Raw genomic sequence first — 27,757 nt, forward strand, 5'->3', positions numbered from 1 at the left:
AGCTGGATTTGGGTGAGGTTGTATGAACCTTTGTCTAGTTGAGTGTAGAGATGTTTATTATAATACCTCACATATTTAAAATATAGTATTAAAGGTTTAATTGAGGATTAGATGATTTATTTAGTGAAAATTCTGAAATTCGGATGAAAATACACACGAAGGATAAAATGGTAATTTGAAAAATAAAGTAACCCTAAATTATGAAATGATATAATTAGACATTATTTGGTGAAAATAATATTGGATTTAGATTCAGAACGAAATTTGGAGTGGATAGACACTTTTCAGGAAAATTGATGAATAATAATTTTACCAGATAAATTACTGCGGTAAAATTCTACCAGGAAACTCAAATGAGATTATTGTTCTAGGATTGGAATTAGGTAAAATATCTAAGTCTTGAATTATTAGAGAAATTCAAGTAGGATAATTATGTAATTTGGAAATTAGATATTTTGTAACTTTATACAAAAGTCAATTAAGGTGGCTAAGCTTAATTAGTCTTGAAATTAGTTTATTTTGGCTTGTCTTCTTTGTATTTCTTCTCCTTTTGGCTAAACCTCCATAGCCATTGAGCTTGGATTTGTAACTTTTTATTTAGTCACCAAATCAAGAAACTTTGAACATGAAAAATACCTAAAATCACTTGGTGATCAAAACCTTATAAAGAAATCCTTGTGAAAGTATAGTTAGTTACCTCATCCTCATCAATGTGGAAGGTATAGCCAATGAGTTCCTCCCAATCCTTAGGTGTGACCTCTATAGAAACTCCCTTGACTCTGTATCTCAGTGTGCCGCGAAAATAATCCAAGTTCTTGTAGAACGCTCTAACAAGAAGCTCAGAGTACTGACAATGAAGCTCAGTGAACTTAAGCAATCCAACATCATCAAGTATACGGAGGATATCAAAATCCGGAGCATTGAAGAAGGTGGAGTCCAGATACTTTGACTCTAGGATGAGGTAGTTTGCAAATCATTCTATGAACGATCGAAACTAAGAGATATCATTATCAAAGAGGTGACCATACCCGAAGGTATCAACTGGAGCAGGAGTAGAAGCATCAACATCAGCTATCCTTTTTGTTCTTTTCTCACGATCAGCCATTAGAGATGGAAATGATTGATTAACACTCAAATGTAATGGAATAAACATTCAAGGAGTAGAAATCGAGAGAAAAGAAAACAATTTTGAGATGATGGGTAAGAACCAGAGGAAACCCTAGAGTCAGACGAAATGTAGATAGAAAGAAAAAAATGAGGGAAACTGGTCGATTTTCAAAATTTAAAGAGCCCTGCGCGATAAATATTCGGATATATGACTTTCTGTATCCGGATATGTGATATTCGAATATCATATCCAGATATAGTATTTGCAGTATCTGGATATATCCAGACAGATCAGAAACAGAATTGGATTTTTAATCCAATCTAAAGTACTTCACATCATATTACACACAGATCATTTCAAACACATTTAAGAATATGTATCAATGCATTCAAGTGTATTTTAAAAAAATTGACACTTATGTGATGATCAATATAGTGTGCAGACAAATACAATCATCAAGTGTATCAAATAATTTCTAAGGTAGTATCATACACACATGAACAAACATCATTTATCTAAGGTTTACAAACATCATATCTCAAATTTTGAAATTTCCAAGTTTGAGCACATGGAAGGAATGAGCAAGCAACCCTTATCTTGTTAGGCAAGCAATCAACAAACTTTCACTTTCTTACACATTTTTTATCTTTTGAATGTTCAAACACTAAGGTACTATTGTCTATGTATCTTTTACAGCTCCTTGCCTTTCCATTTGTGCTAGAAGGCAAATTGTCCAAAGGTACCTATATCACAACACATTTAACAAGCTTTTGGTATCCAAAGAGTTTTGGCTCCATATTTGTTAGGCTTGGGCAGTAGCTTTTCATGAGACAAAAGTGAGTGAAGAGTGCCCTTAACAACCCAAATTTGCTTATAGCTTTTCACATTTTTCTTATACTTGCAATGGTATGCATTATGACCTTTTCTTCCACAATAATTACATTTAACAAAAGGACTTTTAGCCATATAACCATGATGAACATGTGATGTCTTTTTAGCATATGAATGATGCATATTAGGCTTAACATAACCTAAACCATAAGTAACATGCGAGGGTCTTTGACTACAAAGAATAGCATCTAAATTCTCCCTAGCACATGTAAATTTTTCTAAGTCATCACTCAACCTTTTAACCTCTTCCTTACACTTTTCACATGTAGTACATGGTGTAAAAGATGAAGATGCACCATTAGATCTAGATAAGCATACAAGACAAGTAGCACTAGCATCAATCAACTTTAAGGTTTTATTTTCATCTTTTAAGTCTATAAGTTGTTCACTAAGTAATGCTACTTTTTTTAACAGTTCATTTATAAGTTCAATAACCCTAAGTTTCTTAGCATATAACATAACTTCTTCATAGAGTTCATTAAAAGCATTTTTTCAACTCATCATAAAAAGGATTGTAAGAAGAACAAATAAAACCTACCTCACTTTTTCATCCTCTTCTTTTGTCATTAATCATATATTAGCTTCCTCCTCACTTGATGAAGAACTTGAGCTTGAGGAGTCTTCATCCTAAGCCATGTAGGCTTTCCTTTCTTTCTTCTTGCCTTTAATTGCCCTTTTGTCACTTTTAGGCTTAGATAGAAGTGTTGGGCAATCATTCCTACAGTGGCCTTGCTTTCCCCATTCAAAACAAGTTATTTGGGCATTTGATGAGCTTGAATCTCCTTTTATCTTTCCTTGGACAACAGCTCCTTGTTTGCCTTTTTATAAATTTCTTTTATTAAAGAACTTGCCAAACTTCTTGATAAAGAGAGCCATTTGTTTGGGGTCAAAGTCCTCCTCATTTGAATCATCATCTTCTTTCTCCTTGGAGGTAGTGGACTTGAAAGCAATACCTTTGACCTTTTTCTTGGATAGATCTCTCAAGGCATGTCTCTTCTTCTCAAATTCATATTCTTGAAGCTTTTTGAAAGAAGTGGCTATTTGCATTGTCTCCAAATCCTTTGATTCAGATATAACCGATACTTTAGCATCTCACTCCTTGCCTTAAGATCTTGTTGACAAGTTGCTCATCATTGTAGTGGATACCTCAAGCATTCAACCTTGTAATAGTCTGAGTAAATCATAAACACTTTGATCATCAAGTATCTCAAAGGTTTCATATTCTCTAGTGAGTGCATTTTGTTTAGACCTCTTGACTTCATTAGTACCCTCGTGTGTGAGGTCTAAAACTTTCCACATCTTCTTAGCAGTCTTACAAGAGGAAAATCTAAAATATTCATCTCTCCTTAGAGCATTAGTTATGAGATTTTTAGCTTTAACATTCCATTGGGCTTCTTTAAGTTCTTGATCACTAAAATCTTTAATTTTTTTTAGAAACCCTTATTGCTCAAAGTTGTAGAAAATTCATAACCCTCTTTAACATTAGTCCAAACCCTATGATCAACCGATTCTAAAAAGATTTGCATTCTTGATTTCCAATACGTATAATCGGTTCCATTAAAAAATTATGGCTTATTGGTTGAACTACCCTTTAGAGGCAAATCATTATTAAAACTAGCCATTATTATGGATCTTTATCTCTAGGTGGTTAAACCTAAAACAAAGAACCTAAGCTCTGAGGCCAATAGTAAGAAAAAATGGCTAAAAAATAACACAAGAGGAGGAAGAATTATGTTTTTAACTTTTTCGCTTTAAACAAATAAAAACAAAAACCCTTTTTCAAAAACACATACAAGAGATAGCTTTAATCAAATAACGAAAATTCCCAAACCTTATAAACAGATTTAAATCATCACAAGCAATGAATTAAATAGAGTTATAAGCAGCAGTAAATAAAAAGATAGAAAATAGAAAAGATAACACCATCAATTAACCTGGTTCACTCTCTAACCACTTGAGAGCTACATCCAGATTGAGGTCGATCATTTCACTATCATTAAGCTTCCAACTGGTGCTTGAAGAAACCATTTTACAAGAGGAATTTTCCAAGACCTGCAATCTCCTTGATCACGCTTAACCTAAACCCTTATGATCACTCCACTTGTACCAAAAACCAAATCACAATTGGAATTTTACAAAAACTATGACCAACTCCTTGATCACTCTTAACATAAATCCTAGGATCACTCTAATTGAATACAAACCAATCACTCGACCTGTCTAGAACTTGTAGAGTACCTCCCTACGTCTAGAGTTATATAAAAAATAGAAGAAGAAGAAGAATTTTAATAAGCTTTCTCTCTCTAGATATCAAAATAAACCCTATATGATGTTCTTCTCAGTTCTTGACGTTTAATTTGCTCTCATTTATGCTCTCTTATGTTCCTAAACCCTAAAACATGATTATATAAGTGTGAAAGTCGGTTTAGAGAAGATACAAACATAATTGATTCAGATTTAAAAAAATATCACGTGATTCCCGACAAATATCTGGATATGTGAAACTCAGTATCCGGATATTTTGGGTTTGATATCCGGATATCTTATCTGGATATCCAATATCCATATCCTGATATTTGGTGACAACAACTCAAAGCAAATCCGAATTTTATCCAATTAAGTCATAACTGATTCTTTCTCACTTCTCACACATGAATGCATGCTTCTAGCATCAATATAATAGTGTTCCACGTGTGTGAGACTTGTATGCATGAGTTTATGCTTCTAAATGCAAACTAGAGAGATATGGCTCAATTAACTCAGCTTCATACATCCTAAGACTTTAAAAGTACAAGACCCATAATAAAAACATAAGTCTTTATTTGACTTCAAGTGTCTTCATGATTTGAGTCTTATAGATCCTTTCTTTACTAGTATCTTTGACTTTGATGTTGACATTGCACTTCTAAGATAGTCTTCCACTTTACAAGTTGCCTTGGTCTTCTAGTGACTTTATGGACTTGTTGCACTGCCTTCTGAGTTGTGCATCCATGTTGAGCTTGTTGGTGGTTTGTAATCATCAAAACTTCAATTGCATAGTCTTGGAAACCTATGGTCCAACACTGGGGTCCTGATGAGTCAGCTATGGATTCCTTTTACGCTTTCTTTTGGGTTAGATCTGAAATCTTCTAAGAGCTTCTCTGCAAGATATGTTGAATTCATTTTAGAATTCCAAGAATTTCTAGGACATGAGTGCTCGGGCTTGAAAGATTTAATCTAAAATGTCTGCTCCCCTGAAATTAATTATGCATCCACTTTAAATGGACGCAGATTAGGTTGCACCTAGTATTTAAGCATGACTCTTTTTATTTCATTATGCTCAAAATCATAGTCATATCCTTTTGAAATAGCCTATTCCCTCAAGGCTTTCCTGAATTCATCAGCATTTGCAAATTTCATCCAAGTGCTATTTCAGAATCGCTCATATTAGTTTTGTCATGAAATCAAGGTATCTAAACCCATTTAACTACTCATCAAAGTCACTTATATCTAGTGATTGCAATTCAGCAACATCAAGATCAAGTTCCATAAATTCCTCCATATCCATTTCGCTTAATGCCTCTCTCTTTTCTGACATCTCAAATGGCCTATCCATTAACAAAATAAGAAATAAGCATCAAAAGACTTAACAACTTAAAAAGTAAAAAAAAGTGAAGAAAAATTCACAAAGTCACCTATTAATCTCAAATGGCCTATCCACCTTAAATGCCCAGATAAGTGACTACAAGAACTACTTCCAAGAAGAAAACAATGAAAAAAAAATAGGAACAAAGACTCGAATTCTCATATTGTAGACAATTATTTATAGTCCATTTTTTTTAAAATAAATTATTTATAGTCCATAATAATTCAAAGATGCTACCTAGTATATTATATTTCAATTAAAGCGATAATGAGAGGTGAATACAGAAAACCTCATAAGAGACAAAACAATGAGAAGCGAATTGTGGTTTGGTTCCAATTCAAACAGATGCTTGGCTCTTTGATTGATATATTATAGGAGGTTCCAGTTCAAACAGATGCGTGGTTTGGTTCCAAACAAAACATAAGAAGAAACAAAACAATGAGAAACGAATATTAAAAAGACAAAACAATGAGAGGCGATTACAGAAAATTGATAAAATAAATAAGAGGAAAATATGACATCATATAGAAGGCTAACACTTTACAATGAGAAGACAAAACAAAAGTGACAAAGCAAATATTATAAACAAAAAGAAAACCACACATGGGCGTGCATACCACAAAGTGTAAAGCAAAAGGAGAAAGGGATGCAGAAAACGTACGGCTCCTTCTGCAAATTTAGAATAGAGGAAGGGTATTAGGGTTTGAATTTTTATTAGGGATAATTTTGATATTTTATTTTTAATTTAATATTTTGTTTGTTAAGGATATTTTTGATATTTTATATTATAAGGGTATTTATTCATTCGAGGGTTTAGGTGACACATGGTGAAACCACAATAGATATAAGTGATATTTTTAGACTAAAGGGTGCTAAATGATGCACACACAAATCACAATGGGTTAAAGTAAAGATTTTCCTATTTTTTTAACAAGGGTATTTTAGGGTACTAAATGATGCACACACAAATCACAATGGGTTAGGTGACACATGATGAAACCACAATAGATATAAGCGATAATTTTATATTAAGAATATTTTTGATATTTTATATTATGAGGATATTTTAGTCATTCGAGGGGTTAGGTGACATATGATGAAACCACAATAGATGTAAGTGATAATTTTTAAATCACAGGGTGTTAAATGATGCACACACAAATCACGATGGGTTAAAGTGAAGTTTTTCCTTTTTTTTTAACAAGGGAAAGAAAAGAGCCAACTATAATATTGAAATATTCAAGAGTTTGCATTATTATGACTTTGAGCGAATAAGAAACATTGAATTAGTAAATTAGTTTAGGGTAAATCTCAATAACCATATAATTATTTAAATGATTATAGTTGTAATAATGTTTTTTGCAAAAGGAAAATATAAATTGGTGCCACAAAATTCCAGTAAAGGTTCCACTAAGTATTTCAGAGAATTGGTTTGAGAATTATGTAAGGGAAAACTAGTATTTGCAGCAGCAAAAGTAGAGCTCTTAAAGCCTTCAATAGCTTTAGGATTATCCCTTTGATTGGATCTATAAGTTGTAGAGGAAAAAAATTAACAAACAAATTGAATTGTAATTATTTATTCAGGAAAAAAATATATAGCAACATATGCATAAGCATAAGGCGTGTATGTTGAAACTATTGGTTGCTATTTTGCAAAAGCTTTAGCTAAGTTAATTATTCATGTCTATGAAAGAAAATGGTACAACAAAAGCATATAAATATGAGAATTAATTTATGTTATTGAATTTTTTTATTCATACAAAACATGTATGAAATATCTCTTGGTATGCAAATTTTCAAGAAGGATTGTATAGGATATTGAGATATTATTAAAAATTCTTCTCTAAAATGTGTAAATCTTCTTTGCTATTTTTCAGATAGTGAAGAAAATGTGTAAGCACTTGTATTTTGTCTATGGAAAAATATTTTATCATGTTGTAGGAGAGTTATTTTCTCCTACCAGTGATCATTCAATTTTCGTACAATATATTTGTTATTTATTTATTTTTTAATAGATATGGGTCTCACACGAAATGTGTCTATAACATGAGATATCTATCTTCTACTGCATAAGAAATTGAAACCCTTTGTCTATTATGGGTAAATACTGTCTCTATAAGAGATTATGGGCTTTATTCTAATTTGAGTCCAACAGTACAAATCCAATATAACACCTTAAATGCTATTTGGGATTAATATTTTTCCTGTTATATGAGATAAAATTATTGTCTACAACTCCAAAACAATATCATTTTGGGGATTTAAGGGAAAAAATACAAGGTATTTTAGTAAAATTCATGTTACAAAAGGAAAATAAATTTTTAAAATACTTTTTATTTTTTATCCTAAACCTCAAAATGACGTTATTTTGGGATTATAGGTGTTGCGACTCGGCAAGTGCACCGGTCGTTAAGTAATAAAAGTGTACCGGAGTACGAGATCGTTCCCACGAGGATTGAGTTTCAAACACTAGTTCGCTAATCGCGGTTTAGTTGGAGAATCAAGATTGAGATTAAGAGAATTGAAATTGAAAAGAAAACAATTAATAACATGCAAATTAAAATTCAGAATTAAAAAGCAATTGGAAAGATGAATGATTTAAAGATTAAAAACAAGCATAGTTAGGGTTTCGACTTCCCCTAATCTCCTCTATATGCTATGAATTAAACTGTCAAGAATCTGCTCTTAATATAATACCAATCAATTCTTTCTAAGTTAATTAGGGCTCAATTCCTTGTTATCCTAGATCTATGTGATCTTGAAAGAACTATAGTTCCCCGATTATTCCCCAAGAAAACATGCATTAAGATCAAGAATTCAAAGATTGCACAATTACCCTATGTCTATCCCTAGATCACAAGAATTGTGATAAATTTACCAAGTCATGGTTCATGCACCAATATCCCTATTGTCATACAATTCTCCTAAATCAATCTATAAGAAGCAAACTCAGAAAGCATTAAAGACAGATAAATTTATTCAATTATAAAAAGAAAAGAATTCAGAGACAATTTAATTCAAAGCATAAGATTCAATTGGGTTCCATCTATCCCTAACTACATAAAAACTTAGCCTAGAATACTGAATTGAAAAGCAATAAGAAAGAAAAGAGAACTCTAAACCTCCATTGGTGTAATGTTGACTTGGTTCCTCAGTGCTCCAACGCTCCGCAACAGGATTCCTCCTTCAGGTCTCTGTCTAATTCCTTGGTGTGTCTGTGAATTGGTAAATTCCATTGACCCCAAGCTCCCTATTTATAACCTTTGAAGCCATATCTTTTAATTCTTCATCAAATCTCCCCATGAATCTCTATCAATTCTCAATCAAATCTTGATTTGTTTTTGTTTTTATTTAAGATCCTGCAGATTAGGCTTCAAATCTTTGTTATGATTCCTTTATCACTTCTTAGCACCAAATCTTGTGGATTTACCTTCAAAATGAGCAAGATATCAAAACATTAGCTCAATTTTCAAATCTTTATGATTTTATCATATTACACCTTGATTCCATGCAATCTACCATATAATTCTTGTAGAATTTAGCATAAAAACATGGTAGACCAAGGGTTTATCAATAGGATATCTCTTATGCCTAGGGGAGTGCATGGGTCAAATAGAACTAATTTTTTTGAAAAATTGAACTGAATTGGTATATACAGTTCGGTTCGAAACTCGTTTGGGTTGACCCTATTCAAAAAAGAAAAAATATTAAAAAATTTAAAGAAATAAAGTAATAAAAATCAGTTCGGTTGGTTCTTGAACTGGTTTAAAAAATCAACTCGGTTTATGAACTGGTTCTTTAAAAATCGGTTATTTCAAATACAATTCAGTTTGGTTCATGGTTCAGTTCAATTTTTTAGTTATTTTGCACATCCCTACCTATGATAAGAGAAATTCCTTTCTGATATTATTTATATATGAATTGTAGCTTTTATAGTTATCATACTATTTCACATCATAAACCACATATTGCCAATGAAATCAATTATTAAATATTTAAGTTGAAGTTAGTGGGGTATGAATTACTCACATTGTATTTGGTTCCTTATCAATAATTAATCGAAAAAATATTTGTCCATTTAAAGGATATAACATTGTGTTCTTTTAGATAAAAAGACGTCCATTAGGAAGAGAAAGAACATGAAAAATTACCAAATACACACCAAAACGATGTTGTTTTATCTAAAATGACCCAATGTTACATTATTTAAAATGACAAATATTTTTTCAAAAATTAATTATGGGGTATACTATTTTGTTATCTATAATACTCCGTTCATGACCGATTTGTTATCATTACATATGATATTAAGCGCAGTTACAATCAAAGTAATTGATTAGAATTACGGATAAACTTTTTCTTTTCCTTTTTATTTACCGTTAACCATTAATTCCGCACTCACATAATTCAATTACAGTAATTATAACTCCAATATAATTCAAAAGCATTGGCTATTTATTTTATTAGTCAATGCCATAAACCTAAGAGTGTAAAACAAACTCTGGTTCACTCACCATTGTGGTGGTAAACAAACCAGGGGCCTTTGGCTCGGCTTGTGAAGGTCTGAGCTTACATGTTTAAAATTGATTGTTTGAACTAGGCTTGGACTTGTATAAAAGCTCGTTTAATAAAAAGGCCTCAGGCTCTAATTCAAAAGCCCATCTTTAAAGTCTCTCAGCCTGGCCTAGTATATTAATTTCTATTTTATATTTTTTATACTATTTGTAATAGCCCTATCTCTCTCCTCAATCCATTTCACCCAATTTTATTGGTTAAACAGACTTTTTGAATAATTTTATTCTACATTATGCTATTTGGATATACATTGAATTTATGAATATTTATAGAATTACTAGTGTTGCTGATTGTATATTCTGTTTGGATAAGTTTTTATTGTCTTATTTTTTTTAAACAGGCTAAATCAGGCTTTTATTTTTGTAAATAAGTCAGGCCACAGGCCAATAGCTATATTCATAACATGTAACAAGCTTGATTAGGATGACATATTTAAACACGGGCTTAGCCTTTTAAGTTCAAAGCTCGGCTCGGCTCAGCCCGTTAACACCCCCTACTCACCATGAAGCCCCTATAGACCAACATGATGAAAACACACTTTGTAAATTTATCTACAATGAACAACCTTTACGTTTTCTAAATCTGGGACTGCAATTCTTCACCATAAATTCTAATTTTTTACTATGTTAAACTAGACATCTTGAGTTTTCTAATAGCGTATAATAATCCTCAATTAGATATGTATAACTCAATATACACATGTCGCAAACCAATTTAATATCATCTCTCAAATTCCTAATTCACAAGTTAGGGTTATTATATTATCAAAACACTTTTCCAACACCCTTAATTTTGAGAAAAATGTATTTTTATAATTTTAATTTATTCCAGGGTTATATTAATCTTTATCATTATAATTTGTTAATCTTGTAACCCTAAAACGATGTCATTTTGAGGTTGAGAAAAACATATTTTCATAATTTTAATTTATTCTAGAATTGTGTTAATCTTTATCATTATAATTTTTAATCTTATAATCCCAAAATAACGTTGTTTTGAGCTTTATCTCCAATGACTAGAGAAATATTTTTCCCATTATTAAAGTTTATGATTAGGACGTCGGATACATAGTAATACAACCAAAAGGAAGGAAAAGTGAAAAGACATTATTTGAGGGCATGAACAAAAAGGAGAGGAGAGAATTCAAAAGGAAAATGATTCCAGAATGTGTGTTTGGGAGTTTAGAGGGGAAGGAAATGAAGGGAATCTGAGGGGTAGGGAGGGGAAGAAAAGAAAGAAAAATGAAGGGTATTTACCTTCCCTTTGATTGAGAGTAAAAAATATGATAAGAGAAAAAATATAAAGTTAATGAGATACTAAACAATTTTACCCTTTCTTAAAAAACTAATATAATTATTATATTTTATAAATGAAATGAAATTTAAAATTTCTAAAAAAATTATTTATGTAAATTTCACATTTGAAAAATAATTTTCCCTCTCTAATATTTCACATTATAACTAACTTAAAATTATTAAAAAAGATATAAATCACTTATCTCAAAATAATATAATTGGAAACAAAAATAAATAGTTTCATCAAATGAAATCAAATAATTTTAAGAAATAGAAAAAAAAAGTTAGAGAAAGAGAATAAGGGCACATAAGTAATTTATTATATTTTTCCTTTTAAACCCCTCAAATTGGGGAAACTCTTATTTCAAGGGTAAGTTTGATATTGGAGAGTTTTATAAAAATCTCTCATTCCCTTCTCCTTTTCTTTTAAACTCAAAACCTTTCACTTCTTTCCATTTCTTGACTCTTAAACACACCCTAAAAGGAAGGAAGAATTAAGCGACTTATCCGTCCTCTCCACTTTCTTCAAGAGGGGTTATTTACCATCAATCAAGCTTTCTGTATTTTTCTTTTTTCTTTTCTTCTTCTAGTTTTGGGTCTCTATGTGAGGCTAACGAGGCACAGTGTTAGAATTGGAGGAACACAAAACAAAGAGATGCAACTAAGAAAGTGATTGGAGACCATATTCTTTGTGATTTTGATTTTGTGGTCTTCAACTTGAAACCTCTTCATTATTCTTTTCTTCCATTTTTCTTTGTTTTTCTTGGTTGGGTAGTCCATGAAATCAAAGTACACAAACAAAAAATGGTTTATGGCTTTATTAATCTCATTATACATGAGACACATGATCTTCTATCATAGATACAATCATGTGGTGGGGCTCACTCATTTATAAAAAAAAAAACACAAAAATCGATGAGTCGATAGAAAATAGAACTACTCTCCAACAACATGAGAGTAATTTTTCTCTTTATATGTAAGTTTCAGTTTTACTCATGAAGGTATTATCTCTTGCAAGGTTATCCATGGAAAATGTGCTTTTTCCTACATGCTTATATTCAAAATATGGGATACGTCCTTAAGATTTATATTGAATAAAATATTATTATATTTATTTTGGGATTAACTTTTTATTTTATTTTGAAGTGAAACTTCTTTTGTAGTTTGTACCATAAACACGAGTTTCCTTTCATTTTTTAATTAACATTCGTTGGTCGAGTTCCTTATTTCCCAGTAGGGGTGTTAACGGGCCGAGCCGAGCTGAGCTTTGATCTTAAAAGGCTAAGTTTGTGTTTAAATGTGTCAGTCTGACCAAGCATTTTACCTGTTATAAATATAATTATCGGCCTGTGACCTGACTTATTTACAAAAAATAAAAGCCTGATTCAGCCTGTTTAAAAAAAAAAATAAGATAACAAAAGTTTATCCAAACAAAATATACAATAAACAACACTAGTAATTTCATAAATATTCATAAATTCAATGTTTATCCAAACAACATAATATAGAACAAAATCATTCAAAAACTATGTTTACCCAATAAAATCGGGTGGAATGGATTGGGGAGAAAGAGAGAGCTATTAAAAGTAGTAAAAAAAATGTAATAAAAAATAAAAAATAATATATTAGGCCAGCCTGAGAGGCTCTAAGATCGAGCTTTTGAATTGGAGCCTGAAGCTTTTTTATTAAACAAGCTTTTATACAAGTTCAAATCTAGTGCTAACAACTAATTTTAGATATGTAAGCTCTGGCCTTTACGAGCCGAGTCAAAGACCCCTGGTTCATTTAGCACCCCTATCTGCGAGTCAGTTGTGAATTTGTGATGCTTTCTATAAAATCTTTCGTGCTAGAAAACATTATTATTATTTTAAATCAACTTTTAAATAATTTTAAGATAATAATTATTTTTACACCTATATGTTATTGTGCGTTTAAATTAAGGATTCTATTACTCTCGTGTTATTGGGGATAAATATCTCCTATCATAGATACATGATGTGGTGGCACAACTTTTTATGTGAGAGTAGCATGAGATAATTATCTCATGTAAAATGGACAATAATTTCCCTTAAACTAATATGTATCAGATAAAATTTAGAGTAAACACCCTTTTTAGTCCCTGTCAATATCTACGAAGTCCTTTTTAGTCCCTGGCAATAAAAAAGGACCAAATTGGTCCCTGAAATTACAAAAAAAGGGCCATGTTAGTCCTTATGTCAACTCCCAAATATGTAGAGTGGCCCTTTTCTTGTACTTTCAGGGACCAATTTGGTCCTTTTTTATTGTCAGGGACAGAAAAGGACTTCGTAGATATTGCCAGGGACTAAAAATGGTGTTTACTCTAAAATTTATGATTTAAAAGTTATTTTTTCAATTTTTTTAAAAAAATATTTATTAAAACATGTTCTTAATATTCTTTTTTAAAAAAAAAACCATAAATATCCTCCAGGATAGGTAATTTTGTTCGGGCGAATTTAGAATTAAGACTTTAAACTCTTTCTAAAATAATACTAAAGATGATCGATCACATAATCTCACTCCACCTATTTAATTTTCATATGCCTACTAAGCTACAATTATTTGATTGTTATTGATATTTTTTTACATAACCAATAAGTGCTTGGAGCTTGGAAAAGTAGGTTCCTTGGACCCCTTGTGTTGGAATCAACAAACCAAACCAAATCCAACCCGGCCATTTTCTTTACCCACTCCATGATTACTATTTCCCCCTTAACCCACCCAAGTTGATGTCACTCCACACCACCAACAAACCAGACACTTTTGAGCTTTAAGATTCAGAGAGAAGAATAAGAGATAACAACATAGCACAACACAAACACACATTTGTTATTATTTTTGTGATGTTACATAATATATAAATTTTAAAGTAAATATTCTTTTTGGTCCTCAACAAATTTTATGATGCCCGCTTTAGTCCATAGCAAATAAAAAAGCTATTTATTTTCCCTAAGAAATTCAAAATGAATCTATTTAGTTGAAGTCGCGGTCCCTCATAAATTCAAAAAAGACCCATATTAATCTCTCAAAATGACTAAAATGGGTTCACTTTGAATTTCTTAGAGACCACATATAATCTTATAATCTTTTTATTTGCTAGGACTAAAATAAACATCATAAAATTTTTTGAGGACCAAAAATAATATTACTCTAAATTTTTTATTGATACAGAAAATATAATATGAATTTCTCTTCCTCTATTTAGTGTGACCTATGATCTACCTACCTGACAGTTTGTGTATGCATGTTTGTACAGTTTGTGTATGCATGTTTGTATGTTTGTTTCTCTTTCATGTGAGAGAAAAATAATACCCTTCTTTATAGCCTTTTTGGTTTGTTATGTAATGTATTTTGTTTTCTGTTCACTCTTGCGCATAACAACATACCCTTGTTGGCTTCTTCAATCTTCAATGGCCACCTCGCTTCTTCTCCTCTTCATCACTTATTTCTCTTTCATGCAATCCTCATCTGCCTCTCCTTCAGCTTCTGCTTCATTTCTCTATGCTCTTCAATCTCAATGCTCCCTCGCCATCTGCCCAAACCCTCCTCTTCAGGTGCCTGCTTATCTACCCCACCTTTCAAAATCTCCAATTTTTATGTGTCTTTCCGTTTTTTTTTTTATTATGTCATTTTGGTTATGGGAATTTGTTTTTATTCGTTCATATGATATCTTATTGTTTATGATTTGTTGGCTTTTTGTTTTGCTAGTGATTAATGGTGTTTTGATTCATGGCTGGTTGTCCTCGTTTGAAGAATTAGGTTCTGGTTTGATGATTTGAAAGTGGGGAATCGGAATATTAGGTGTTGGCAATCATCTAAGGGCTAATAGCTAAGGAAAACTAAGTGGGAATCTTTTGGGAAATTCGTGATTATGGACGAAAGATGAGGATATAATGTTGAAGGATAGCATGTTGCGAATTTCCAATCATATGGTTGATATGTTTATTAGAACTTCTTTTTGTCGTCCTATCCCAGTCATCTATATAAAATAATTCGAAAGTAATTTATTTTGATAGATATAAAGGATCACTCCCTAGTCCCTAGATTGTTATGGAGGGAATCACATTCGCATGGAGGCATTTTATTGCTATGCTTAGTACCAATAAATAACACTCTGCTCAGTTCAAGTAAAAACAATAAACTAGACCTCACTTTTTTTTGGTATTCTGACCCTAATTACCTCTTTGAGGCGAGTCGGCCACCGGGTATCCCTACGAGCTTCAACTCTTTTGAGTCATCTATGAGACTAATTCCAAGTCGGGACTTAGTCATAGTTAAAGCTCTTCGCCCCTCCTCAAAGATGTATTTGGTGGGAATCGAACTCAGGTTCTTTCCCCACCACTTTTTAGTCCGCTAAAAGCCTAAAAATATTATAAATTATTTATTTAGCACTGATGAGGAGCTTGCTTAAAATTCTCAGTTTTAACATCAGTGTTTTACAGATGATATGCCATGTAATACGTTATGTAACTTGGGCAAATATTATGTTGGTATCTTTTTGAGGACATTCTGATTTCTAAGCACAAGATGAAACACTTATCAAAATCTCTTTTAGGAAACATCAAGTCCCCATGAAATCTTATGAATGGCAATAATTACTTTCCTCATGAAAATTGATAACATTTTGATGATGACAATCAAGTCATTTACACTTTTGTTTTCCTTCTTGTTTTACAGTTAAGAAAATAAATTATATTTTAAATTTTTTTCCTGATTCTATTTCTTGAGGAAGAAAATTAATTGACAATGTTTATAAAGTCAATGTCTTGAATATACTTTCCATTTTGTAGAGCCCATACATAAATCATGCTTGGAAACTTGATAACTGATAAGTATGTAGTTATACCAAGATCCAGTGCAAAGTCCATTTATATATAACCTATAGTTTGTTCATTGCTCAACATTAGCTAAGTTTACCAGGTGAAGCTCAAACTCAAAGTATCAAAATGAGTATTAGAAATCTTCATATTTTCTCTAGGTGATTCTGTTTTTTTGTTATAAATAAATTTTCTTCAGCTAAGAGCCTTAATCACTGTGAACTTTGAATTTTGTTAGAGATATATAAACCTTACCCAACAGTTTAAGCTTTTGGGTTGAATTGGTTCTTTACAAATTTTAACTTTTATTTCCCTTTTAAATGGAAAATAGCCCTTTCATTGGGTTATCATTTCAATCTGTCTCTCTCCTTGAAATCTTGAATGTGAGATTTTCACTGCATGAAACCGAATATTTCGTTCTTAAGTTATAAATTTTTGGGAGATTTGTGATTTGGCTTGCTAGTGTTCAGCAATAACTAACTAGAATTGATTAGGGTTTCATGTATTGATATTTAGTTAGTGCCTAAGAAGCACAGGTACTGTGTCTAGTCTTACTACAGTTTTGAGTATCCAGTAGTACTGTCTTCTCCCAGAATACATGACTCGAATTCAACATCAAAATCAACATCTCCTTTATCTTAAATTTGTTGGGGTCGGCGGCAATACATGACTTGGATTATGATGTGGAAAATCTAATAGATTAGCCTGGATATTAAATCTGAAAGATAAAGGTAGCTTTATGTTATCCAATTATATGCTGCCATATTCCCTTTTTTGGTCTCTGGTTTCTCTCATTCAGCCCCAACAAGGACCCTGCTGAAGAAAATTATTGCCAACCCAAACAAACTGCAGTTTTTTTTTTCTTCTAGTTTCTGATCTTCTCATCCACAGTATGCTTTCATCTCCTTATTGCTGTCCCACCAGCGACTGAGTTGCAGGTACTGCATTACTAGTAGTCACTGACCAAGAGAAGGCCCACCTAAATTTCCATTGGCCCACTAGTTACTAACCAAGAAAAGGCCTGCCTAAAATTCCACTGACCCATAATTCAGTAATTCAATAGTCTATGTTGTTACTTTTAGTTGATAGAAAATATTGATTGTTTAGAATAAAGAGATCATGGCTTTGCTTATATTGTTATTGGTCTTGAAAACTAAAATCATGAGGATGATGATAAGACCTTATAGCCTGATATTTAAAAAGAAAAAGAAACGATTGCCTTGTGGGTCAGTTTGGCATATATTTAAGGTAGTCAAAATCAAGATCTTACCTATCAGAGAGGGGGGAGCACGTAAATTGTGTGATGTAACACGGATTGTAATATCTTACCTTGGATACAAAAATTATATTCAAAGATATATATATATATATATATATATATATATATATATATATATCTTTGAATATAATTTTTGTATGTGTGTTTGTGTGCATTGTTGCATTGCTGGATTTAGAATTTCCTGGGACTGGTTATTTTCTTGGAACCTCATTATTTGAGCTAACAGTTACACAGATTTGAAGATTTAATTATATTTTCCTGTTTCTTTGGTGATGTGTTTATTTAAATTGTATCAATATGCATATTCTGGTGACATATATTTTACTTTTTGTTATGATTTGTTCAGGTGGATGGGAATTTCATAGAAGGGATTTTGTCTGGCAGAAAGAGGGTTGGATACGTTTCTATATTCTTCTATGCTTCCTGGTGCCCTTTTTCACGCAGAATGCGTCCTGAGTTTGAAGTTCTTAGTTCCATGTTTCCTCAAGTAGAACATTTGGCACTTGAGCAATCGTCAGCTTTGCCAAGGTTTTGAAGCTATCCTTGCTTCTGCTCTTTAGTCTCTAGATAATTATGATATTTATGTCTTCATGCTACATGCATAATTTGGGTTTTGTATACAAGTTGCAGTGTTTGGGTCCATTCTTTGTTCAGCAGTGCCTCAGCTTCCTTTTGACTAGGCTAATGCCATGAAATAATGTTAGAGTAGATTCTTTTTTATGGTCCTTTGTAATTTATATATAGAATTTAAAGTTCATCAGAAATTATGGCATAATCAATTGTCAAACTTTATGAATTTCTTTTGATGTCTTTGTTCATATGTTTTTCCCTGCAGCTTATATTCAAAATATGGAATCCATAGCTTGCCTGCCATCTTACTGGTGAACCAGACATCTAGGGTGAGATATCATGGTCCAAACAATCTTAGCTCCCTCAAAGAATTTTATGAGAGAAACACAGGTTAGCATATCCTGAATTTTGTTTGAAAATTTATGATGAAATTCCTACGACTACCATTTCTTTCTAGAGTCTGATTTGATAGCTTGGTGATTCACCGTTAATGATCCTTGGGTGTCCTTTTTTTTAATCTCAGAATTTACATAGAAAAATTGTGTTGAAAATAACAACCATTTATATAGAATCTTAGCAAACTTCCAATGACGGATAATTACAGACAAGGTTGTTGAATCGCAATACGTATTGTGTATTGTTCAACTATTTTTTTTTGTATCGTGAATGTAATTCATGGTCTGATACATGACTAGTTCCAATACAGGTCGATAAATATCGCTTAGCTTCTGTATCATATCATATCGCACGATAAATGATATCTATCGCGCCATACTAACAACTATGTGACAGTGATAAATGATAATGACCTTACCATGTAATGCAAGCTTATATACATCACGTGCTTGTCTCAGGATTTGAAGCGAGTGATAATATTGTTGTTGGTGAACTAAGTAGCTTGATGAATGATGAACATTCAACTATGAAGTCATTGATGGGCTTCTCCCTCAAAGAAATATCAAGAAGGGAACGTTACTTAGCATTATCTATATTGTTTCTCTGTTTGAGGATTATTCTCTCTGTGTTTCCTGAGATTATGTTGCATCTCCAAGCATTCTGTCTTTCCTATGTTCCTCATTTGATCATGCAAATATTTGGAGAGACAAGCCAAGTGATGGGACGTGTTGTTAACGCAATTGATGTCAGGAGGATTTGGACCAAGCTAAGATTATGCAAGGCCAGGAACTTTCATGAAGGGGCCATGAGTGCCCGGGTTTGGGCCTCATCTCTGGCTTCTGTTTCTCTAGGTGAGTCATCATCAGCTAGGTGATAATCTCAAATCTTAATGTTTGAACTAACAATCTCAAATCTTTATGTAAAGAGTTTGTTTATTTAGATAATATTCCCAAGCTGCATAGAAGCTTGGGAACACATAGGCCTCTCTCTCCCTATTGCTAATTTTAATATTAGCAAAACGATCTTAATGTTTAAGTTGGATTTTTAGGAGAAAGCTAACATGCATGTAAATTTGAGAACAACTTCTTTGTAAATTAGTTGTGTCTAAATGAATATATACACACGTTTTCTAAGTTGAATAAGAAGCTTATTTTTTCTCCTTTTTTTTTTTTTTTGGTAATCTGTCTACTAAACTAAAATTTGGCTGAAGTAACTTGGTAGCAAGAAAGGTCCATTTCATTCACGGGTTTGTCTCCTGTTACACTGCCATCCTCTTGCTTCCAAAACTGGGGTACTGTGTCGTAGGAGACAACTGAAAGGACATACATTTTATTTTTGGTTGTGTTTTAAATTGCAGCCTTTAGAAGAATTGATGTTGACATAATTTATTTTAGAAGTTTGACTGTATTTTGATATCATTAACTACTGTTACTTCGTTTAGTATATTTGTATGGGTTTTTTTGGAAAAACTGCTGGTTTCTACTTGTCAAAATTAATTTTGAAGTATTGTCTGTAGGTGTCTGTGTGAAAATTTGATGTTCTCACTTTAAAATCAATTTTGTTAATTATAAAAGATAATTGTGACTTGTGAGGGGAATGCATAGTCTTATGTTAAAATTTCATATCATGAAAATTGTGTCTGTATCACACTTCTCTTATGAGTATTAAACATATTGAGTCCAATTATCATTTGTAAGCATTTGTTAATGTAGAAATAGATACAAAATTTTTACATGATCAGGTATGGTTATTTTTTTCATTTAAGCTTTTATCCCGCTACTAGGCCCATACGTTAACCCGTCCAATAACCATGGAAGCAGAGGTAAGTCCAATTTATGAAACTTGGGCTTTGTTATGAGTTATTTATGCCGCACTTCGACTTGTTGCTTCTTTTACAGCTTCTCAAACTATGGCAACTCTACCATTGACTTTTTGTTTCTTTTTTGTTTCTTTCTTTTTAAACCCCACTTTTGTTTTGTTTGGCTTGTGCCTATGTAAAATTATGTTAGAGCAACATTAATACATAGAATTAGTGTTTTTTTATGTTGTAGGAGATAATTTTATCTTCTACATACAAATAAAAGTATATGGAGTTCATATTTTCTTTTTCTCTTTCTTCTCTTCGCATAGCCCCACAAGGGGCGACACACTTTTATGTGTGTATTGGAGATAAAATTATTCCATACAACACGAGGAATATTAATCCCTTAATATATAGGGTTTTATTAGTCTCATTTAATATAAGATAGTTATCTTATGTTGTAGAGAGAAAATAAGTAGGTCCCATTATTACAAGAAAAAAAGAAAAAAGGTGGAGTACGAAAATCGAAGTGAGAGAACATGACATAAGATATCTTATGTAAAAAGAGAGTAATATTTTCCTAATATATATCTTAAAACTTAGTGTCTTCCCAGTTCCCATAATTCGTAACATAGGACTCGTGGGAAACATATGACATGCTATCTTCAAGCAAGGGAATGACTAGGGAATTCTATGCGTCCACAAGAGTTTGCATTTAGGTGTGAATTCTTCCAACGACTTATAATAATGGTAATTGAGACTCACACAACATCTTCTAGTTGTAATGCAAGTGAAGTTTCAGGAGGAATTCTAGAATTTTGTTAAGCTTTGTGTAGAAAAAAGACATTACATTAGTGCTTAATCACCGCACACAAACACCAGGAATGAAGAATCAATACGTCAACAATATTAAACACTGCCCGTGGCCTAATAATTAGCCTTAGGACTCTTAAACAAATTCTTTCTTTATCCTTTTGCTTTTTGGGTCAACCGTGGGCAGATGGCTAGTCAATTAAAACTTGAATAAAAGTTTCTAAAGTAAAAAATAAAAATATATGAATCTATAAAACTTCTAATTATTCCTTTCTTTCTGTTTTTGGTGTTGTGGTAAATAGTTCTTGGATTTAGTCCAATATTTGTCTTCTTAAGTAAAATGCTTTTCTAAAAAATGTTAAACCTAACAAATTTAGGAGAGTTGTACTTGATTTGTTACTTTAATATATATATTTGTTTATTTACTTTTCTAATTGGCTATGACCTATGAGCTAAGCCTACTATTTTTTTATATTTTAACCGATGGAGATTTAATAATCCTCTTATAATAAATGAAACTCACAAGTCCTTTTCGATATGAACAGGAGCCATACATGCAGGTTTTTTTATTTTCATTTTCATTTTTTATATGTAAGTTTCAGTCCCTTTTGAGTTTTGACATGGTTATCACGTTGATAGATTGGTTGACAACTGGCAATGCGTGCAAGTGACCCAAATAATTTCAATTCCATATTTTCGGTCATAGTTTTGGCCTCTGATTTGGCAGGGAAAATGACCTATCAACATCTATTTCAAAGGGTTAAAGAACGTAGCTTGCAAGAATAATACATGTATCAGTACCAAACTCAACATAATCGAACTTAACATTCACGCAGAAGCTACAAAATCACTGCTAATTGATGTAGCTAATAGCCAATTACCAATGTGGTAAGAAACCAACATTAACATGTTGTACCTAGCCGATTTTGTCAGAGTAAATGGGCAACATCAAAAGACAAACTTTAGATTTTGCAGCTGTCTTATCTTCTCAACCTTTTTTTTAAATAAATGCTCAATTTTTTTTCTTCTCCAGGTTCCTTTAATTTTGCTTCGTGGAATACTTTAAAGAAAAATATTTATTATTTTAAAGAATATAATTTTATTATTTTAGATAAAACGATATTATTTTAGTGCATAATTGGTAATCTTTTACATTCTCTCTCCTTCATGAAATTAGAAAGAGAGAGAAAGTGGAGGAAAGAAAATGTAAAAAAATTATCAATTATGCATCAAAACGATCTCGTTTCATTTAAAATAACATAAAGCTAGATTCTTTAAAAGGACAAACGTTTTTCTCATATTCTAAATAGAGATTAATGTTTCTCATATTATAGGAGATAATTTTATCTCTTACATACACATAAAAGTACGTGGAGCCCATGTAGAGTCATATGAAAAAGAGAGAGAGAAAATATACGCCCTATATACTTTTATGTGTGTGTAAGAAATAAAATTATTTCGTGCAACATTATAAACATTAATCCCTTTTAAATATGGCAAGGAAAACTATCTTGTAGAAATGTGTATATTTATATGATTGTTAGCGGTGAAGCATAGCCACGTTGAAATTAGCTGAGAAAAATGGATCTCATCTATTTTTTTATATGTTGCATGAGATAATTTTTCTCATGCAATATGAGAAACTGTATTTCCATAAATTTATCTTGTTAGTGTATCAATCTAGTGTGATTATGCTTCTTAAATTGATAGTCCACATAAGAGAAAAATAATCAAAAAACTATGGTTATTATTTATTTATCTTTTATATAATGATGGTACTAAAGTTTGAATATATAACATCATGCAAATTATTTAAATCTCTCACCACTAGATCAATTCTAATGACTTAATAACTATAAGTATAGTATAACCAGTAAAAGTAGCAACATGGGTAACTTGTCGTGCCTTCAACCCACTTCAAAATGGGTCAATTAGTTTCGCTCCACCTCGTCATTCTGCTTACATAATAAAAAAGTGAATTTTTTAAAAAAATTGTATTCTCGTATATGTAAGGGATATCGGTGTTCGCGGTCTGAATTGGATCGGTTTTGAAAGTAAAAATCATCTAATCTAATCCCTTCGGTTTGGATTTTTTTCCAAATTCGATCCGATCCAATTCATTTTTTTTTGGTTTGGATAGGCCTCAAGGATAGGAAATGAGTTTACCATCTAATAGTTATGGAGGAAAATCATCTAATAGTTATGTTATTTAAAAAAGTTTACCATCAAACACGTAAATCAACCGTATAAAATCATTTCAGCTTCACATAATGAACATGGAGGAAAATCTAAAATAAAAATAAAAATTAGAGTTCTAACATAAAAATGAAAGTATGTATAAGTTTTTAAAATATTGAAAATATAATAAGTACGAACTTTAAAAGAAGTAAGCATACTTACCTCTAGAACAACATTAAAGAGATAAGATAACTGGATCCAAATTCATTGAAAGAAATAGGGAGGTGCAAAATAACCAAAAAACTGAATCGAACCATGAATCGAACCGAACTGCCCCTTAAAATAACCGGTTTTTAAAAACCAGTTCATGAACCGAATCAATTTTTAGAACCAGTTTAAGAACCGAACCGGTTTTTAGAACCAGTTTAAGAACCGAACCATTTCCGAACCGAACCGAAATGTTTTCAAACCGAATCAAATTGATTTTTATAACTTTATTTTTTAAATTTTAAATTTTTCTTTTCAAAAGAGGGTCGACCCGAACCGGTTTTCAACCGAACCGTTTCCAACCGAACCGAACCACTTCCGAACCGAACCATTTAAACCAATTCGGTTCGATTTTTCAAAAAAACCGATTCGGTTCGACCCATGCACATCCCTAGAAAGAAGATACTCCAACTTGAAAAATCCGTTTATACATTTTTTTTTTATAAATATTTACAAATTATATTATGTATTTATGAAAATACATAATATACATTCAGGAGTACATGATATAATTTATAAGACTTTATAAATAAAAAATAGAAAAAGTGTGTATCATTTCAAAAGATGTAAAATTGTGTCATTTTAAGTGAGAGAAAGAGATAGACAAAGGAGGAGAGAGAATGGATAAAAAAATATAAAGGTGTGGGTCCCACCTCTTTGTGAGAGTGAAAGGATATAAGTTGTGTCATTTAAAATGACAAACACTTTTCCCATAAAAAATTTATAAATATAACTCTCCCCTATTATAAATTAATACTCAATTGGTAATATTTTCCTGTCTACTCTGCAGGATCTTTTTTGTTAAACACTTATTTGGTATATAATTTGGAGAGTCTGACTGGCCGTATGAGAGGATGGAAAACCATCACCATTGTTCAACTTTTTCTTTTTTTAATTACCAAAAGCATTGCAATGGTTTAATTTAGTAATGTAACTTTGAATGCGTGATTTCATGATGTGCAAGATAAGGAACCATGTAACATATCTTTTTTTCTTTTGGTAAAAAAAAAGTAGCATGCCCTAAATCAGGGGTTATTAAATTTTAAACCGTCTCATAAATGAAATAGAAAAAGGGGAAACTTCACAATGATACCAATCTATGGACACTTGTGCCTTGTTGAACAAGTCTTTTTTTTTTTTTTTTTTGCCTTCCAGAACATCAAACCCATCAGTATCATCTCAAGCACACTCCACAAGCAACCTACAATCTCTCTCTAAATCTAAACAGATAGATTGAAAGTAAAAAAGGAATATTTTCTTTTCTTCAGCAATAAAAAACCTCCCCGCTGTTGTTAGCTTACAAAATCACAATACCTCAATAAGAAAATAAAAAGTAAAATCTTTTGTTAGCTTGGCCATTACTCCCCCTCTATTTTTGCATTCAAAACTCACTTTTATCCGAAACCTAACAGTCATAATTAATTATTTTATTTAAAGTTTAGCAGTCCAATTTCCAATAGAAAATTAAAAAGAAATACACAAAGGTTCAAGAAGAATGCTACCATAGAGTCTTATGTGGGGCCATCTGGACCATTCCCTTATTTGTCATCTTTAAGATGGATAAGCACTCACTTCAAACCATATGTGTCATGACATATGAGTTCAGTCTTCACATTTCAGTAGCAAGAGGACGCCTTAATGGTGGCTCTTGCTCTTATTTGTAGTGATCAAATTCCACGCAAAACTCCACAAAAGCCACCTTCTTTGATTCATCAAATCAACACCCAATATTCAAAAAACCATCTTTTTTTATCCCCTCCTCCTTCTTCTTCTTCTTCTCTTTTTCTTATATAAACCAACCTTCCTTTTGATCACTCTTCTTGATCCAGAAGAACACTGGTGAAGATGGATATTAATGAGTGGGTGCTCCTTTCTGATGATGGCTTCCTTGATAAAAATGAAGATGGTGATGATGAGAATCAGATTCTCTTGGGGAAAAGAAACTCAGATTCAAAAAGTGTTTTTGACAATTACTTCTGCACCTCACCAAAATCCAGGAAAACCATTGAACCACCAAGGAATCATCCAAGTGTGGTTCCAAAACAACTAGTCCATGTTCCAATTCAATTGGAACCCAGAATTGGGAAGGTCCCAGATGATGGATTAGTGGAAGAAAACACTAAAGATGATGTTGGAGTCACTCTGATCCCATCACCACCCACCATAGAGAAAACCAAAGCCTCCCAGGTAGGAGGAACTGTTGTGGAAGCTGATGAAGACACTGTTTCCCAGGTTTTCTTCAAGATCAAGGAAAATGAATTTGTCGACATGAAAATGGACTCCCCAAAGTCCTGTGGTAGAGGATTGTTTCCTCCACTTGATGCTAGTGGTGCCTTGAAATTTGAGGACAAAGATGAGGCCATGGAGATCATGGCATCTCCAAGAATGAAGATTGAGAAAGAAATGGTTATCATGAATTGTGATAAAGAAGAGGAAGATGAAGAGGATACTACTGATGGTTTCAACTTATGGAAGTGGAGCTTGACTGGGGTTGGAGCTATCTGTTCTTTTGGTGTTGCTGCTGCCACAATCTGTGTCTTGTTCTTTGGAAGCCAGCAAAGAAACAAACCCCACCAGGACCAGAAGATTCGGTTCCAGATCTATGCTGATGACAAGGTCAGCAAATGTCTCACAAAAATTTTTGTTGGGTTATTTTTCAGTTATCAATTTGAATTTTTTTTAGTCCTGGTTTCATGCATAATTTAGTATAGGATTGTGATGGAATAACCAATCCTGTTATATGATGAAGTGATGTCAGAGAAAAGAAAAAAGGGAGTGGGGTGGGGGAAGAAATGGTCTTTGTTTACTGGATTTGATGTTTTCTCATATTTTAATGAGAAAATTTTGGGAAAAAAGACACAAATTTATATTTTGTTAAATGATTTACACAAAGTTTGACCGGTCAGATTTTGTGTAATCTGAAATGTTATTTTTTTTTTCTCTTCCCGATAACATCGCTGATGTGTAAATTAAAAAAAAAAAAAGTAACTTTTTTAGATTTACACAAAATCTAACTAGTCAGACTTTGTGTAAGTCACTGAATTACACAATTTATATATTTTACACAAGTGTGGAATTTTACTATTCTTGATCAGTTCATTAGATCAGGTCCAATATTCAACTGATGTGGATCTTGGGATATTGAATTATTGAAATGACCCTTAATTTTGATTGCAGAGGATTAAGGAAATGGTACAGCATGCAACCAAATTGAATGAAGCAATTTCTGCAGTAAGGGGTGTTCCTTTGAGCAGAGCTCACATAACCTATGGTGGTTACTATGATGGTCTCTGAGGCACTGATTAAGCGCCTTCATGGAACTTTTGGATTCTATAATGGGTCAACAATATGTCAAAATCTTCTATTCTGGCTTTTATCATATAGTTTTTGTGAATAGAATAATGAGGAATGGTGTCTTGTAAATAAAGTCGCAGATTAGGGGCTGTTTTAATATTATTATTTTATACATTTGCATTTGAAGGATGAAAAGGTTAGTTTGATAGTTTCGCCAAGTTATGGAGCAATGAAAGGTTTTGGAAAAGAATGAGCGGTGGTAATGGCAATGGGTATTGAAACTTGAAAATGTTAGGCATGTTCCACCAAAAGCTGAGATAAGGAGCTATAATTACATATTGTGTGCCAGCAATTATCTTTATGTATGGGATAAAGTCATGAAGGAAAGCGTGTTAAGAAATTAACACCCACTTCTATTATTAACTAATTAATTCTTGCTTATACGCTTTGAAACGATGGCACGTGAACATGTAGCAGGGTATCCTATCTGTGAAAAAATTTAATATATTTCTGTCGCATCGAATATAGTTTAAAATAAAATTATAAATTATATATTTCGAGAAATATATAGATATTTTAGATTCAAATATCTAACGTTCCGAACTAATTTTACCGTTCTTTTAAGATTTGCCCTAATTAAATTGGATGGCATAAAAAATAATTACCAGGAACTATAATGTTCTTCCATAATAGTTCTGAGGTTCAAAATTCCAACATCAGAACTTTTCGACATTAAATTAGTAAATTATAAAAAAAAAAAAAATCCATTTAAAGTGAAACATAATGTGTACCTAATAGATAGATCTCAATTCATAACAGTAATTAGAGGA

The 27,757-nt window shown here is 32.1% G+C and overlaps 2 protein-coding genes across 2 annotated transcripts; both read left to right on the plus strand.

Annotated features, from left to right (window-relative positions):
- Nucleotides 1-14,860: 14,860 nt before the first annotated feature.
- Nucleotides 14,861-19,734, plus strand: LOC133289440 (5'-adenylylsulfate reductase-like 5). Its single transcript, XM_061487369.1, has 4 exons — nucleotides 14,861-15,066; nucleotides 17,955-18,136; nucleotides 18,444-18,568; nucleotides 19,033-19,734. The coding sequence occupies exons 1-4, from the start codon at nucleotides 14,923-14,925 to the stop codon at nucleotides 19,446-19,448; spliced, it is 867 nt and encodes a 288-aa protein (XP_061343353.1). The 5' UTR covers nucleotides 14,861-14,922; the 3' UTR covers nucleotides 19,449-19,734.
- Nucleotides 19,735-25,227: 5,493 nt separating this feature from the next.
- On the plus strand, nucleotides 25,228-27,305 carry LOC133289434 (uncharacterized). The gene is made up of 2 exons (XM_061487364.1): nucleotides 25,228-26,249; nucleotides 26,811-27,305. The coding sequence occupies exons 1-2, from the start codon at nucleotides 25,479-25,481 to the stop codon at nucleotides 26,925-26,927; spliced, it is 888 nt and encodes a 295-aa protein (XP_061343348.1). The 5' UTR covers nucleotides 25,228-25,478; the 3' UTR covers nucleotides 26,928-27,305.
- The last annotated feature ends 452 nt before the right edge of the window (nucleotides 27,306-27,757 follow it).

This window comes from Gastrolobium bilobum, unplaced genomic scaffold (genome assembly GCF_033153095.1).
Source record: "Gastrolobium bilobum isolate Gb01-03AN ecotype WA unplaced genomic scaffold, APGP_CSIRO_Gbil_v1 utg3711, whole genome shotgun sequence".
Classification (NCBI taxonomy): Eukaryota; Viridiplantae; Streptophyta; class Magnoliopsida; order Fabales; family Fabaceae; genus Gastrolobium; species Gastrolobium bilobum.

What these genes read in the sequence shown, in the direction of transcription:
- LOC133289440 (XM_061487369.1), top strand. Translation starts at nt 14,923, where the DNA reads ATGGCCACCTCGCTTCTTCTCCTCTTCATCACTTATTTCTCTTTCATG. An exon ending in GCCCAAACCCTCCTCTTCAG is followed by an intron (nt 15,067 to 17,954) that starts GTGCCTGCTTAT and finishes TGATTTGTTCAG; the next exon opens with GTGGATGGGAATTTCATAGA. An exon ending in ATTTTATGAGAGAAACACAG is followed by an intron (nt 18,569 to 19,032) that starts GTTAGCATATCC and finishes TGCTTGTCTCAG; the next exon opens with GATTTGAAGCGAGTGATAAT.
- LOC133289434 (XM_061487364.1), top strand. Translation starts at nt 25,479, where the DNA reads ATGGATATTAATGAGTGGGTGCTCCTTTCTGATGATGGCTTCCTTGAT. An exon ending in AGATCTATGCTGATGACAAG is followed by an intron (nt 26,250 to 26,810) that starts GTCAGCAAATGT and finishes TTTTGATTGCAG; the next exon opens with AGGATTAAGGAAATGGTACA.